Below are 16326 nucleotides of genomic sequence, written 5' to 3'. Positions count from 1 at the left end.
CCCCCAGCCATACTGGCCACCCCATTCCCTCTGGGCTGAGACACGTCCCTGATCCAGCATGGGCTCTGATTACCTCAGAAGGTTATGATCCTCACTCCCCTATACCACATTCAAGTGCTGTAACAAGGACTCTGTCAAAAGCAAGGTGGTTCCCCCATGGCCATCTCCTGGTGAACAGGCTAAATGTTCTCTGGACCACCAAAGTGCACACACTCGATTGTCACAGCCCAGCTGTAGCGCAAGCTCAACCCTTAGAGAAGGGAGATGCTCACAGACAGTGAGCTGAGGCAGGAAACTGTGCTGCATGTGGCAGATGTTCAGAATGAAGAGGGGAGTCAAGAACCTAACAGGAGCCAAACGACACCCAGGGGACACAAGGAACTGTGTAATAACAGGACAGTCCCATCTGTCCAACAGGAGTTGTCCCAGAGGGCAGCAGCATCTTCCACCAAGCAAACAGTGGGTGAGAGCAAGCCCCGTTAATGGAGGGGAGCAATCCCAGACACATAAATATTTGGACAGGCAGGATCTGGCACAGTGGATACAGCTGTATCAAATGGAAAAAAACCTTAAAACCATGTGCATGTTTTTGCAGAATAAATGATGCAGGGACACGAACAGAGGCGTGGGACACCGCCCAACTCGGTGCTGCCAGAAAACCCACTGCTTGGAGCTGGTTTATAGCCAGGCTGAGGAGAACACACGTGAAGAACATCAGTGACCAGCACCAAGTCCCAGCTCTGGTCCACACAGGTGCCTTTTCCCACCCAGCTGACCAAGTCCATGGCTTATTATACCCCCCCGGGAGCAAAGAAGCAGACCTCACAAACCCATGTCTTCATCTGCATGAGGATAGGCACGTTCCCAGGCAACTCGAATGCAGACAAAACAAATTTAGAGCATTCCCTTAGATATATAGAAAGATGAGACAATTCCAAATTGCACTGGAAAAGCTCTTCCCTCTTCCCATCCCCATGCTTTGCTTACAAACGGATTAGCAGCCTTGGAAACAGTGTCCTATGTTTATCCCTAAGGAATGTTGCAGGCCTGGGACACTCCAGAGGGACACTCTGGGGATGAGAAAGGATGCCACTGCAATGACCAAGGAGAGGGGAGGGCAGAGGAGGCCAAGTCAAGGGGTTGGGAGGATGCTATGGACAGGCAATGGCTTGCTTTAGGAGTCAACCACCCCCAGCTCACACTGCACCTCTTGGGTTTCTGTTTTGGGTCTGCACTGGGACTGTGGCACACCAGGCACATCTCACGTGCAGTGTCTCACACTTTCACAGCTCAGTAACACACCCTGCTCCTGCCTCAAGTCTCACCCCTGTAACACTTCCAGCACAAAATGCAGCAGAACTAAAAGCAATGTCAGTAAATCCTTTTTATATTGCCTAGACAGGAAAAGAAAAAAAACCCCACCCTATGTGAGTTTTTTTCTAATGCAAATTCATCATACCTAACCACTGTTTGGCTTTTTGAATCCTCTCAGTTTCAATTGCCTAAGTCACTACTTGGTACACCAAGAAGCTCCCCTCCAAAACACACGTAATTCCTTTCAAAGGGGAAATAACTCTGCATCTCCCAGGTCCATTTGAGTGATGGATGTTTTGACTTAAGAGAAAATGAAGAGGGTTAAACTACATATGGCCTTGCTCCTCTGCTCAAATAAAAATAACATCTTCCCAAAGTGCCCATTAGCGTCTTACCAAAACCTCCACCACCCTGGGTTTAGTTAGACTAGAGCACACAAGCCAGATTTGCACAGTTACACCAAGACAGTCTCCCAGAGGCACCATTTGCTCCAGCCATGGACATGCAAACAGTTCAGCATGGGAACATTGCAGGTTTGCTCGCACCCCAGGAAAACCAGAGGACACAAAATAAATTTTCCCCAGTCAAAGATATTTCACCCCAAGTTGCTATGCAGAGCTGGGTCCCGCAGAAGCAGGGTAGCACAGCAGGGCACCAGCCTCCCAGCTCCCATCCTTGCTGCTCCTCATCCTGGGGCAACCACATGTGGCCACAGACTGAATCCTACTAGCACGTCCCAGCAATCATCACTGAAGACCAGTATGCTTTGCCAGAGCCTGAAAACCCTTGTGCTGGCACCCCAAGGGATTACCTTCACATCCTGGCTGTTGAACGGGTCCATGAGCTGCTCCTCCAGAGCACGGAGAGACTCTGAGGCCAGCACAAGAAGGCGCTGCAGAATCTGGGGAGGGAAAAAAGTCAGAGGATGAAACTCAGGAGCCCTGGATATAGCAGGGTCCCCGCTCACCCACAGGGCCATTAGAGCTGGTTCCAGCACTGGGAGCAGGGAACTGCCCCAAGCCAGTAGCCACCATGGGGCAAGGACAGAGGGCCCAGCTCACCTGTGTCGAGGGTCGCTCTTGGGTCCACATTGAGCTCCACCGGTCTTTGGGGGTGGCGATGAACATGACGGGGAGGCGAGAGCGAGCAGCCATAAACTTGTTCTTGATCTCTGTGCAGTCAGCATCTGATGAGGGCAGGCAGACAGGTGAGATGCTCTGCCCCACCCACAGCCCTCCAGCCTTCTCGCCCATGTACCACAACCCAGAAAAGGGCAGTACAACAAGCTTTATCCTCTCCCACCCTCTGATCCCAGTCCACGTGCAAACAGAGCTCCATCGCCACGGGCTTGCTCTGCTCTCACACCTCCCTCAGCAGCTGCCTGGGGGTGGGAAGTTTTGGAGAAAGGATGCAGGGCTAGATGGACCTTTGCTCTAAACCAACCCAGGCGGGCCCAGACATGGCTCAAGACACGGAACAGGACCAACACAGGCTGGGAACTCACATTATAAGCTAACAACAGAGTTTGCACCCAAAGAGTTTTCTACTTTCCTCCCCACCCCCTCAAGTGGGGTAAAAAAATAGCTCTTTGGCCAGAAATGCTTCCCATTTAGTTCATTAAAAAAAGCTGGAGGGTAGAAAAATATCAGTTTCCAAAACCCAATTCTCTCTCTCAGAAAAGAAGTTGTTGAGGGAATGCTGAAACCCACAGAAACAGCTGCTCCCTCCAGCACGGCACACACCACTACCAAGCAGCTTTACCTCTTCTTATAAATCAGCTTTAAAAGCTGGGTGTAGCTATCTCCCCCACCCTCCCACCACCGAAAGCCAAGACAATCCCGTGGTCTCTTCTGGCTCCTGGGGAAAGACAGCACGTATCTGAAAGATGATCAACAGACAAAACAGAAGGAAGAAGGCAGAACCCCAGGTCCACCTGGATGTGCCACCGTGCTTCTTCGGAAACCAGAGACCTTTAGCAGGAAAGTTTCAATGCTCAGCAGGTAACAAAATCTGTAGGACTGCAAGCCCTTTTCCCTTGCAGGTTATAAAATCAGGGACTAACAGATCACCCCCATGATCTGGGTGCTACAGCAGTGCTCTCAAAGCAGATACAACACAGGAGGCTTGAAGCTTCCCATTCAAGAGCCCGACCGTTCTCCCAGCACAACTGAAGGTTTGGCCCCCAAGAGCCAGGGCAAAGCCTCAAGCAAAAATGCTGGCTACAAAGGAGCTAAAAGGCTTCAAAAGCATGGCAGGACAGGAGTAAAGGAGGGGAAAATCTCCTTGCCCCCAGCAGAAGCCCTGACGCCCCCATGTATCCAAGACCCCTGGAGCCAGGCACTGACCAAGAAGGGCTCAAGACCCTCATGTCACAGCTCTCCTGCATGCTCCCTGCTCACCTGTGAGGCCAGCATTCAGGTTGACGATCAGAGGGCTGTTTTTCCAGTCAAAGGTTGCCAGCAGGTCAAGGAAGCGCAGGAACCCCACCTGGGGAGAGCTGCAGGAGAGACAAAACCGTTCACCACCAGCATTTGCTCCCTTGGCAGCAAGAGGGGCTCAGGGGTGACTTAGCGATGCCCAGCCAACATGCAGCCTGATAAGGGATGTCCATGGTGGGAGAGGGAAGTCCAGAACAAGCATGAGGTGCTTCCCCTTCTCTGAATCCCTGAGGGAAGTCTTTTTCCCGTGTTCCTCCCTCCCCAAGTAAAAGAAACCAGCAAAAAGTGAAACATTGCCCCCCATCACCCCATGTTGCACCACTCCCCCAACCCAGACTCCTGGGGTTAGACCAAGAGGGAGGTAGAGAGAGGGCTGCTCCCATCTCCAGTACAGCTCCACACAACACCAGCCAAGCTGCCAGTGTGCCTCTTCCCCTGTGATACAACACGTGCGCAAAGCCAGACAGCTGGGACAATGGGGCTCCTGCTGGCAGGGCATTTTAGGAGACAGGAAACCATCAGGCTGTTACGCCTGCTACTTTGGGGAAGGAAACTGGACCCCAAGTGCAGGACAGAGTGGCTCCACAAAGAGCACACACACTACACTTAACTTCCTTTCACTCCCTCCAGGCGACATCCCATCCACCTACCAGGGGCCAGCAAACAATTGGCCCCAAAGGTTTATTAACCAACATGCCACTCCAATTCAGCTTTCAGTGGCCCACCTCTCACCCTTCCCTCAGAAACCCTCTCCAGGAAGAAGAGAGGATGCAGCTGGAGCACCTCCATCTCCTCTGGCCAGCTGATCCAACCAGGGCTTAGGACAGTGTTTTGGCAGCACAGGGGCCTCACGCTCACTGCTGTGCACCCTCCCAGCACCTCCTGCCCTAGCGGCATCCCATCCCTCCTCTACCTCAGGTAAGAAAAAACCCCACTAAATCCCCAGTGGGCGAGCCCAGGCTCCTCATCCTCACCTGGGCGGCGTGAAGGGAGCTGGGTGGAGGAAGAGAAATGCCACAAGGAGGTCCACACACTCCTCAGAGATGCTGTCACTCAGGAGCTGGGCACTGACCCAGCGCTTGGCCAGCCGGCAAGTGCTGCCCAAGACAGGGTGCTGCTGCGGGGGGCTGGGGATTAGCAAGGAACATGTGTGCAGCACCAAGAGCACAGGGCACTCCCTGTGGGTATTGAGATTTTTGGGGGAACAAAGAGGAAATGCTGCCACATGCTCCTCTCTAACCATGCAGCTCTTTGGTACTTGTCTCCTCATACGAGTGACCTCGGATGTGACAATAGGGCAACCGGTGCCACCCCCTCACACATTTGTCCCTCAATCCTCTCGCAGAGCCTCTCAGGAGGTGGGCAGAAGGCCATTTCCCACAGCAAGCTCCTCTCCGTGCCACCGCTCTCCAACATCCAAGGGCAACTCCACGCTGGCTTCCAGCCTTGTCCCATGTCATGGCACCCCAGCTACCCCCTGCCTCACCTACCCATGCAAGGAGCTGGTTAGATAGGGCAGATGCAATGTCTCTAGCTCCAGCTGCCGAGACTCCTCTGTGTCCTGGTACTTCAGCATCCCTTCCGGGGTGACCACTTCCTTCAAAATTAGGGGCTCCCGGTGGTAGGCTACTTCGAGACGGAAAACATAGCCATCCTGAGATGGGAGCAGAAGGTGAAGTCAGGCTTGGTAGTAACATGAGCAGGCTGGAGCACTACAGTGCACCTCAGGAACACAACAGCAGCATCCTGGCACCAGCACAGTCTCACTATGGCTCTTTTTTAGGCCCACCATCCAAATCCTGGTTTTGTCCAGTGGGACCACTGCCACAGCCCCCCACCTGCCTCCTCGGTAACAAGTCAGGTCTGGAGAAGGTCCCCATGCCCCACTACCTTGTACACGTCGGTGTGGGTGACTGTAGGTCTGCAAACCAGCTGGTGCTGCTGCTGGAGGAGCTCAGCCAGCTGGAGGTGGAAAGCCGCCTTGATGCGCTTGATGGCTTCTTTGTCCTGTGGCCACTGGCCACTGCCTTCCATGTGGCAGATGACTGGTGGCAAAGTGACAGCAGGACACCAGTGAGCCCCATGCAGAAATGAGGTGTTGGAATAGGATTTGCTGGGACTAGAGGCTATAGCAGGAGAGCAGGAGGAGCCGGAGCTCTGCTCCTGCCTGCAGCACACCAACGCAGCAGTAACAGAGCCAGCACTGTTGCATGCCTCGGCTGTCCCCCACCAAATCATCTCCCACTCACATCTCTCTCCACTTACCCTTCAAAGGGGCTATGTAGGCTGGGCAGGGCTTCTCCTCTGAGGGAAGCAGCAAGTGCTTGGTCCTGATTCGGGTATGGAAGGAATAAATCGGCTTCATGGGAATGGGAGGGAAGACCTGGGAAAGAACAACCAGCTGGGGATGAAAACAGGGGGCAGAAACCCCAGGGCACCGTGCACTCTCTCACCCCAAACCTGGGCACAGAGGGCTTGGCCAACTTAAACACAGCCAGCCCCGGGGACAGGACAGCAAACAATAGGCACTGCATCACCATGAGGGCTCTGGGGAGCCACAAAAGCAGTGTGACTAATTCTCTCTGTCCCCCTCAATCCAGGACCTCCCTGCAGCTCCTTGCAGACCCCCACGCATGGGCTGTGCCCGGGGACACTCACGTCTGTGTACCGGAGGGCTGGATGGACGCCCTGCACAGCTGTCACCGTCAACGGCAGCCCCTTCAGGTTCCACAGCTTGCGACTCAGGTCATCATAGGAGCAGACGACACTGACCATGGCCTCCTCACCCGTCCCTGATGCCTGCAGACACACAGTGAGCCTCTCTGTTCACTTCTACCACTCCTGCACAGACGCACACCTAGCCTCCCTCTCAGGTTGGCATCACAGCCAAGCTCTGAGGAGCCAGGACTGCCACCCCAGGGAACAGCTTCTGGCAAGAGCACTCAGCAACACAGAGAGGTAAGAGGGAGGGGGAAGTCAAGGGCAAGACTGGCTGGGGCTCCCCAGCAGCCACAGGAATGCTAGAAGCTGCCTTTCAAGCAGCAAGTGAAATCGTTTCCTGTGCAAGACATTAAGGCAGCACCAAGAGCTGTACTGTCAGCATTGTCCCTAGGGAGGAAGAAGCCAAGAGTGATTTAGAAGCAAAGAGATCACATAGCAGCAAGGTGAAAGCTCTGCTACTGCCTCCCTGCCATTTACCACAATGCCAACAGAGGTGGCAGTTAACAGAAAACTGCTCTGACTACATTCTTAGCCAAGACAGAGCTGTGAAACATGGCAAAAGCAAAGACAGAAGATATCCAGAGCATCACAGAAGTCCTGAGGCAGGTGGATGAGGAGCACCGAAAGGAGAATTGCCGCTGCCCTTGCTGCTTCCACCTCCCTAAAGCACAGCAGAGGAGCCTGAACGAGAAGGAGACACCACCAACACCAAGCCACCCAGCTCAGATGCGGCAGAGCAGCAGCACCCTCTGCAGGGTGCGCCATGAACAACAAACCCCAGTCCTGCCTGACTCCAGAGCTGGCTGCACCACCCATCTTCCATCATCCCCCACGTCCCTCAACCACTGCAGATCCCCCGGGCTGCCTGCAAACAAGAAGCCAGAGGAGCAGAGACGGAAATCCCTACCCACTGCCCTGCAGACAAGAGTGAGTTGCTCTTTCATTCATCGAGGAATGGCAACGATCAGACTCCTAAATGCCCCTCCAGCTCCAGAAAAGTGCATGCCCTCTCAGCGTGGGGTTTATCCACCCTGCTCACCCCAGGCTAACTGGCTGGAACAGCACACAGATTTTGCCACCTCACCACACAGCAGGCTGTACAAACTAGCATTTCATCCCAAATCTGACATGCAGCTCTGCCCAGACCACAACTGCTTCTGGCACAGGAGACTTTCAGTCAGATTTGGTCCCCCTTGCTCTTAAAAAGGGGAAAGGAAACAATTTCCTCCTCCATGCAACAACCAGGTAAAAAGCTGGTTTTACCAAAGATCAGCAAAGTAGTGCCAAAGTGCTCATGGCTCATGTCCACGCTTTAATTTCACAAGCTGGAGAGCAGAAGTAGGGATGGGGACATTTCCCAGCCTCCAAGATGCATCTTTTTCTTTGTTTCAGATGCACATTCAGCTGGAAGAGTAGGGAGGGCTTGGTGGGCATGATCTAGCACTTTGCAGCATGACAGGAAAGCTCCTTCTGGGTTTCCCAGGTGGGCCTATGGGATGAAAGCACAGGACTGTCTGGCCCATGTCCTGAAGGATGAAGGACCTGAAAGGTGCAGCCAGAAAAGCACAGCGGGACAGTGATACATCCTCAGACAATGTGGACATAGTGGACCCAAGCAGAAAGAGGAGGCCAGTGGAATGCTTGCAGTAGAAAATGAGGTGTGGGGGCTACCAGAGCAAGAGGACTTCAGCAGCTATGCCTTGGCTGGCACGAAAGGCTCAGCAGATCCAAGGAAGACACCACACTGCCCACGCAAGCACCCACAGGCAGGCATTTTCCTTACCCTCTCTTCCTTCTCTTGGGAACCACCTAGCTGTCTCAGGGCCAGAAAGCTAAAATGACCTCCCCTTAGCCCTTCCCATACTGCCCTTTCCTGAGAAACCCACAGCCCCAGTGGGGAAACAATTGTACCTCTTGCCCAGTCCTGATCACAGACTCCAGCAGGGCTCCAGTGTAGCAAATGGAGGATTCAGGAATGTCCATGTGGCTACGTGGAAAACAACAGAGCATCAGACCTATGACACATCAACCCATCCATCCTGATGCTGCATGCTGCGCCCACAGGCAGGGCTCAGTCCAAGACCAAGGAATCCCTCCATACAGGAAGGTCACGGTGAGGAGACCAATCTCTGTGTGTTCCCCACATGCCCAAGTTATCCACCTGAAGAGGCACAACTCGTTCAGCTTCACAGAATTCAAAGCCAAATCTGCCAACGTGCAGCCCTTCCTCACATGACCCACCCCTCAAGTTGGGATAAAGAGACCCAGGCAACCCCTTTGTTCTGTGAAAGAGGGTCTTGTTTTTGGCAGAAGGTCTAAACTGCTACAGGGAGGCTTTCTAATGCTGTAGGGAGACCCAACCATGCAAACCACTACAGAGTCCCAGAGGATTTCATGAATCATCCTGCAAGGTCCAGAACAGCTTATCTTCCATCTCTGCCAACAATGATTGTCCCAACACCCCATCTGCATGTAAGGGCAGGACCATGATGCCTCCTTGCCCTTAGCATTGCTATCAGCAGAAGCTACAGCACCATGTGCTTGCTCTCCCCACCTTCTCTTGGGAAACAGCTTGCAGCATCAGGACCACAACTGAAATCACTTCCAGATTTCACAAAGCCAAAGTGACCCACAACAACCCCAAAGCATGAAGCTGACAACGGGGTTACCAGGGACATGGCACAAGCCAGGAGAGCAGCAATGACCTCGCACAGCTGCAGGTCTCCCAGTCTCAGCTGCTGTTCAGTACGACTTACAGCTTCAGCAGGTGCCTGACAATCTGCTCAGGAATGAGGCGTTTCTGGCAGACAGTGTTGGCCTCCCACACCACCGCCTCACAGATGCTGCCATCCTGGAACCGCCGCAGCTCTGATTTCTCCCCCCAGAAGGTCCGGAAGTCCAGGGCCTGCAGGGGGACATTGGCCAAGCCAGACCAGGGACACAGGTCACCACTGGGGCCAGCGAAACCATTCTCACGACCGCCAGCCAGACCCAAAGCCATCCACAACCCTGGCATACCACCAGTTCTGCTCCACCCCACTCGGCACAAGCAGGGCTCCCCTCACCTCAGGGTGATCAGCCTGTGGTCCCTTCTCCAGTGTGCTGGCAGCAAACTCAGGGACAAACAGGAGCCCAAAAGTCAGGGGCCCGACATCCTTGTGTTTCGGGGGCTCAGCGTCAATCGGCCACTGCAGAAAAATGGGGAACATGAAGCACAAGGAGAAATGACATTGCTGGAGTGGCAGCTGCTGGGATAATGGGTTGCTAGAGAAACCTTCTGCTACATGCTCTTGGGTGCCCAGACAAGCACAGACAGGGAAAGCCTCATTTAATAGGTCTCCTCAATGAGAAAACCAGTTGTCTTCACCCTTACTCATTGCTGGGCCAGGAATTCTGCCCAGACTAAGCCTCCCAGCTGTGCCTCACATCCCAGTGCAGGGCCTCAGGTCCTGTATTCCCCACAAAGGGGACAGGCCTGTCTCCTCTCCCAGCAAGTAAAGATTCCCTCCCCATTCCCTGCAGTGCCACGAGGAACACACAAGACCCCATGTGCTGCGAAGGATACAGTGTCAGTGCTGAGCTGCATTACCTCGGGGATCTGAGGCAAGGAGTGAGTCACAAGCAGCGTTCTCTCAGCCAGCCCGCGGGCCAGCAGTGAGACAACGAAGGGAAGAGCTGCGGCCACATAGTTCCCACCCCGATCCATCAGCTCATTCAGCAGCTGCATCTTCTTGCAGGCACCCTGCAGCTTGGAGATGTGTTTCAGGCTACAAAAGGAGAGAAGCTGGTCACCCGCCCCTGCCACCAAATCCTTTCTGAGAGAGAGATATGCTAGAGGATGGATAAAGTGGGGAGCGGAGGGCCCTGGCCCAGGATGAGGGCTACAAGAAGAAACACTGCACTTGGGCATCTCAGGATGCACCACAGGAGATGATGGTCCTCATTCCCAAAGGCCAAAGCACTGCCCTCCTCCTCCTGGGAGGACAGTAAAAGCAGAATGGCCAAATCCAAGAGGCACCAGAGCTTAGCAGGGTCACCTCCCACCAGGCAGGTCAGCATCCACCCCAGTTCAAAGCCAGAAGCAGCCCGATCCTCTCTAAAAAGGCTCCCCACCAGCACAGCAAACTCACTGGAAGACATGGTCAAAGGCTCTGAGCATAGGCTTCGCGGTCATCAGCAGCACCTGAAAGCCATCCACCATCCGATCCTCCAAAATTTCCATGGAGCGCTTGGCTTCAAACTGGACCTGAGCAAGGAGACAAAACAGAGCAAGAGCCTGAATGGGAGGGGAGAAGGAAAGCAAATCCCTCCAGCAGCGGTCATCAATGCTCCCCCATCAGCCACGGCCACCCCAGCTCCACGGTCACCAGCATACCCTGATCCCAGACAGCCTCTGCCCTCAGCATGAAGCCAAGTCATCAACAGCTGTCACTGCTGGCCACACAGTCCCTCCCTAATATCCCTGGTCATCAAGGTGGGGTTTTTTCTGCTCCAAAACAGTTACTTCTGCTACACAGCTTCCTGGCTTCACCCAAAGGTGCCCACAAAGAACAAAACAACTTTCCTCCATCATTCAAGCAAGACAGGTAAGGCAGCACTATGTCCAAGTCTTTAAATTCACTTATAAGCTTCAGAGCTGGAGATAGATGTTAAAAACTTGAAAAGCTATACTGAACCCCCTCCCCACGTCCAACATCCTCCTCCAAGATGTCTAACCACCTTCTGCCTGCCTCAGTTTGCTCCTAAGACAGCATCTCAAGATGCCATCACAACCTGGCTGGTACCTGGTGGTATTTGCTGGCAGTCATATCAGCGCAGAGGTTGACCAGCCCAGAAGGATCCACAAAGACCACTTCAAATGCCTGGTGGAAGTCGTCCAGGGCAGGCTGGAAGAGCAAACACAGTCCTTAGCATCATGGCACAGCACAGACACCAGGGCACCACCACCTCTTTACCATCCGATGTCCCCGTAACAGTCACATCCCTGCCAGGGCAGCACTGGCAGCACAGCCAGACACAGGCATGAGCCCCCTGGGGAGGGCTGCTTACCAGGGAGGCATCCACATCCTTCGCAAGGCTGATCCCTGTCACGCTCAGGTCAGTGGTAGCTGTGGGCAGACAGGAGGGAACAAGTCACTCCACCAGCCACTTCTCCCCCACCTGAGGTGACAGTGGTACAGCTACATGCCAACACCACCATGGTCTCTCAACATAAACAGTGCTACAGCGTGATGCTGGCCTCCTCCACCACCCACCTCTCTGCTCCATCCAGCCCTGCTCTGCTGCCTCATCCCTGTCTGTCCATCTCACCCACAGGGTCTCAGCATCAGAGGGAGAAAAGCCACAACTGCCTCTTCTCCTCACCATGTTCAGGGCTTGGTACAGAGATTCTGCTGCCACCAGCTTTTCCCTGGCAACTCACCCAGGAACTGCAGGGTGCTCCTCAGCACCTGGTACCCACTCATCATCTTGACAATCTTGCGTTTCATCAGCAGATAGCCAACCAGCATGGAGACCAAGAAGCCGCTGAAGGACCCCAAGCCCTGTGAAAACAGAGGGCTGAGTCAGTAAAAGCTCAACAAGGCACCATGAACCCCAGGAGCTCACCCCACGTGACTGCTTCTGCCCTCTGTCATCACCAGCAAGGCAGCCCTCAAGCCCCAACCCCGCCAGGAAGACATTGAGGCAAAGCCCTGTACAACAAGCAGAGATATGGATTCCTTAGCAAGAAGGCAACAACTCAAAGTCCTTTGGGAAACAGGATGCATTCACTCAAAAAAAAAAAAAAATTCCCCCAAATCCACTACATCATTCCAGGGATCTCAAAGAAGCATCATTGTCCAGTACACACAGCCTCATTGCAACCCCCAAGGTAGGATGGAGCTCCTTGAAACCTAACGCAGCTCAAACCAGAGTCACAAGCCCACCACACCACCCACCAGGACCAAACCACCACCTTTCCATCCCTAGAAGAGCAGGCCCAAGGCAGGTTAGCCAGGCAAGCAGAGCCTGCGCTGTCCCCTGGCACAGAACATACCTTGCTGAGCTGCCGCTGGTTCAGCCAAACTTTGAGAAGGGCCAGGCCATCCTTCATGCCAGGGAAGTCGGTGGCTGCGCTAGACAAGAAGTGCAGGTGGGACAGCAGCACTGTGTCACAGAGGATGGAGTTGTTGTAGTGCGGGGTCGGAGGCTCGGTGGCTCCTGTGTGGGGAGACAACAGCACGTTGGACCCAACCACAAACCTCCTGTTCACAGAAAAGGGCTGCAGCGAATCCACCTCTGGGCACTGTGTGCAGTCTCTGGCTGAACTGAGCAGCCTTGTGTTCCCCCAGGCCCTACCTTCTTTGGGGGTGCTCTGCTCCATGAACCAGGCTGTCCGGACGTTGTTCTTGCTGGGATAAAAACGGCTCAGTTTGAAGAGACCCGGGACAGGACAGGGATGGAGTCGGACAGTGACCATCTTCTCATCCTTGCCTGTAAGCAGCAGTGGAAGAGATGACAGAGACCCAGGGACTAATTTCAGAAAGTAAGAACCCTCCTCACCTGGTGGAAAGGAAAAAGCTCCTTCACAGAAAAGCTGAGCAGCAGTGGACATCATCTCAGAGCAGAGAGTGACCACATCCCAGAGCAAACAATAGCCCTGAGGTCACACTGCTCATGTCCAAGTCCCATTTCATCCCCACTGGCCAGTCTGGTACCCCAGCACTGTCCTGCCTGCCCTGGCCTTGCCACGCCACTGCCTGTCCCAGACCCAAACCTGCCATCATCTAGGGTCTGCAGAAAAAAGCGGCGCCCAGCAGCTGTCATGTCAAAGAAGAGCCAGGCTGCAGACAGCTGCCTGGAGAAAGCAAGAGGATAGCAGGGAGGTGGGGAGAGCAGGGAGGAAGGACAGGGCTAGACACAGACATATTTTTGTAGGGTCTCCTTTACTCCCTGAAGTACCTACAGGGTGGGCCAGCCAGCAAGGCCAAGGCTGGGGAGCCCAGCCAAGCTGCAGAGGGGGACTGGGAGGGGAAAAGACCTAGAGGACTAGGCTCCATGTGGATGGAGAGGACAACTGGGAGCACCAAAACTCCAAAATGTATCACTAGTTGTGATGACAGCCCCAGACTGACCCATCTCCAAAGGGACTGTTACATGGTATGAGACCACCACCCTCCACCCACTCACAGCTGTCACCAGAACAAGGCTCAAGTGCTACCTTGAGGCCTCAGGAGCAGGATGGGCTTGAGATGGTTGCTGTTCATGTACGCAAACTTCACGCTGCCGAAGAGCTTCTCCTTGGAGAAATGCTGGGCGATGTGGGCCAGGTACAGGGCTCTCTTGCGGTGGTAACGTTGGTTCAGGTTATCTTTCTCCTGGAAGATTTCCTGGAAAGAGAGGGATAGGGTAATCCCACCTTGCCCACCTGCAGAGCCTGGTTCAGCCCGAGGCACTACACCACCCATAGCTCCCCCTGCCTCACAGGCAACCCTATCTCAGACATGTGGGTACAGCCCCAAGGAGCTCCAAGTCAGTCAGCAGCACTACTTTGCTGCTAGCAAACCAGGCTCTAGGATCACAGGAGACAGAGCAGAGCCACACAGCCAAACAGGACATCGCTTCATCTCAAACCCCATTAGAGCAAGCCTAGGCAGCAAGGGAAGGGAGCTGTAGAGGGGTAACAGCCTGCAAATATCACCCTCCCTGTAACGCAGACTTGGGAGCTGGCAGGAGGAGTGCAATGGGGTACAAAGCTGGACAGCATCTATCTCCCCAGCAATGTGGAAGAGGTTCAGCCCAAGCAGAGAGAAGGAAGATCCTCGTGAAGAACTAAAAACAAAGCACCTGAAAGCTCTCATTGAGTGAGTGGTGAGACTGCACTCCCCAGCTCCTTGTGGGAGCCACCACACTGCATGTCCAGATGCTGCAACCTCACTGAGGAACAGAGAGGACAGGGCAGGGGCCACGGGGGACAGGAGGGGAGGGAGCTCAGCCATGCCCCAGGCCACCTGGGAGCAGGCATGGCCAGACTCACCCGCGGCATGGTCACTGCCATGTCCACGTTGATCTCCGGCTTAATGCAGGTGCCCAGCAGGTAGCTGCCCACCACCTTCAGCTCGGCCGGGGGCAGGAAACGGAACTTCCCCTTCACGCTGAACGGCACCTGCAGGAACGGAACCTTCACACCCTTGGGGAGCCAGGCCTGGTCGGTGAGCTGGGAACAGACAGGACACGCAAAATGCTCTAAGCATCACCAGCATCAGATGTGCAGAGACGAGGACCCCTTTCCCCACACAACTGCAGGCGCCTGCACCCACAGTTTAAAGACGGAGCATTCCCTGCTCTCCTCCAACATAAAGTAAGGTGATATTTTTTCAGTCCTTAATAGGGACCTCTGCCTGTACAGCAACAGCAGAGTCTGCTCCATACAGGGGCCTTGCCACCTCCTCCATCCCTCTGGGACGTACATCAGTCTCTGGGGTCTCTGGGATGGCGCTCAGCAGGCTGTTAATTCCATGGAGGAAGGCATCAATCCTCTTCTTCTTTGCTTCCTTCAATGTTACCTCTTTCAGAAGCTCTTCAATCTGTAGGGGGAAAGAGGACCACAAAAGGCAGCTGCAATGCTGGAACTGCTCCTGCCTTTTACCTTATTCTCCAGCACCAACCACGAGCCTGGTGAAGAGGGCAGCAGATGAGCTGGGGAACAACACCTGACACTCTCCACAAACCCTGCCCGGAGCTGGGAGTCGGTCAGCCCATGGGCAGAAGGATGATGCAGTTCCTGCCATCTCCTGTGAAGTGCTGGATGGAAATCAACTCCATCTCACCAGCTTCTGTGTGAGGTCCAGCCATAAAAAAACTGGCATGATTCATGTAGGCTTCACTCTGTGAAATGTTTTTTGTGTGACAGAGTATCAGCTCCAGAAAATGACCTTGCAGACCCTAGAGATCCTCCCACCAAAACCAGCAGATCTTCAGGAGATCAAAGCCGCTCCTCATGAAATCACCAATGTTACAACCACAGGGAGCCACCTGCTCACCTGCCTGACCTCCCCCTAACAGACAGTTTCCTCCCAGTGAAGAGAGGCTAAAGGGTTAACAAAAGGACCTTTGTGAAGCCAACTGTAGATCCACCTTAAATTGCTAGCATTGTGTTTTAGATTAACTTACTAATCATATGAAGTAAACTATAGATAAGAAACTAACACTCTAGGGAATGTGGAAGAGGGGGGATTAGTAGGAGATGGCCCATCTTTGTTACAGGCCTTGGAAGTAGGAGAACAAAGTGTCTGGCACTTTGTCGATATGGGGATGGGGAGCCGGTACAACTGGCTGTGTTGTTCTGACAGCAGAATAAGGGGGGTGGAAGCTGGAGTTCACCAAAAAGGACAAGGGGAAGAAGAGGAGCGGATGAAGGAAACAACCCCTGAAGACCGCCGACTCAAATCACTGAGCATGCGCAGTCGGGAGGGACTTACGGAAATGACCTCTTGAAACGAATTTTAATACAAAGCGAGGACAGGTTATGCCTACTGGGACTCAGTCATTTATCACAAGGCATATTGGGAAACCTCATGTATATGTAACACTTTGCTACATATAAGCAGGACAAGCTGCCGTGTTGCAGTGCGCACGACTTTGGTGGGACTAGCCCCCGTGCTGCCCAGTGCTGAATAAACATACCTACTGTACAATCTTACAGATTGTGGAGTCTGTTTTCCGCACGTCACCAGGACATAAACCAACCCTCCTGTCCCATCCAGAAGCTGGACAAAGATGGGAGCCGGGTGCGCCTGGTGATGTTACTGCCTCACCCCGATAAGCACCAAATCACAGCAGCGAGGGACACGATGGGGGGGCCGCCCCCCCC

The 16326-nt window shown here is 53.9% G+C and overlaps 1 protein-coding gene across 1 annotated transcript in view; it reads right to left on the bottom strand.

Annotated features, from left to right (window-relative positions):
- Positions 1-16326, bottom strand: part of NOL6 (nucleolar protein 6) — a 33834-nt gene that overhangs the window by 11421 nt on the left and 6087 nt on the right. Inside the window, exons 2-22 of the mRNA XM_035889868.1 lie at positions 14924-15102; positions 14491-14670; positions 13675-13843; positions 12813-12947; positions 12511-12674; positions 11896-12016; positions 11523-11581; positions 11258-11359; positions 10604-10719; positions 10063-10240; positions 9539-9661; positions 9230-9378; positions 8385-8460; positions 6411-6551; positions 6018-6135; positions 5643-5797; positions 5243-5406; positions 4727-4879; positions 3714-3811; positions 2376-2500; positions 2126-2215 (exon numbers count right to left, since the gene is read on the bottom strand). Coding sequence (XP_035745761.1) covers positions 2126-2215; positions 2376-2500; positions 3714-3811; positions 4727-4879; positions 5243-5406; positions 5643-5797; positions 6018-6135; positions 6411-6551; positions 8385-8460; positions 9230-9378; positions 9539-9661; positions 10063-10240; positions 10604-10719; positions 11258-11359; positions 11523-11581; positions 11896-12016; positions 12511-12674; positions 12813-12947; positions 13675-13843; positions 14491-14670; positions 14924-15102 — 2795 coding nt within the window. The remainder of the gene's footprint in view (positions 1-2125; positions 2216-2375; positions 2501-3713; positions 3812-4726; positions 4880-5242; positions 5407-5642; positions 5798-6017; positions 6136-6410; positions 6552-8384; positions 8461-9229; positions 9379-9538; positions 9662-10062; positions 10241-10603; positions 10720-11257; positions 11360-11522; positions 11582-11895; positions 12017-12510; positions 12675-12812; positions 12948-13674; positions 13844-14490; positions 14671-14923; positions 15103-16326) is intronic.

This window comes from Egretta garzetta, unplaced genomic scaffold, assembly GCF_000687185.1.
Source record: "Egretta garzetta isolate BGI_Z169 unplaced genomic scaffold, ASM68718v1 scaffold702, whole genome shotgun sequence".
NCBI classification, from domain to species: domain Eukaryota; kingdom Metazoa; phylum Chordata; class Aves; order Pelecaniformes; family Ardeidae; genus Egretta; species Egretta garzetta.
This window is presented reverse-complemented; position numbering and strand designations above follow the sequence as displayed.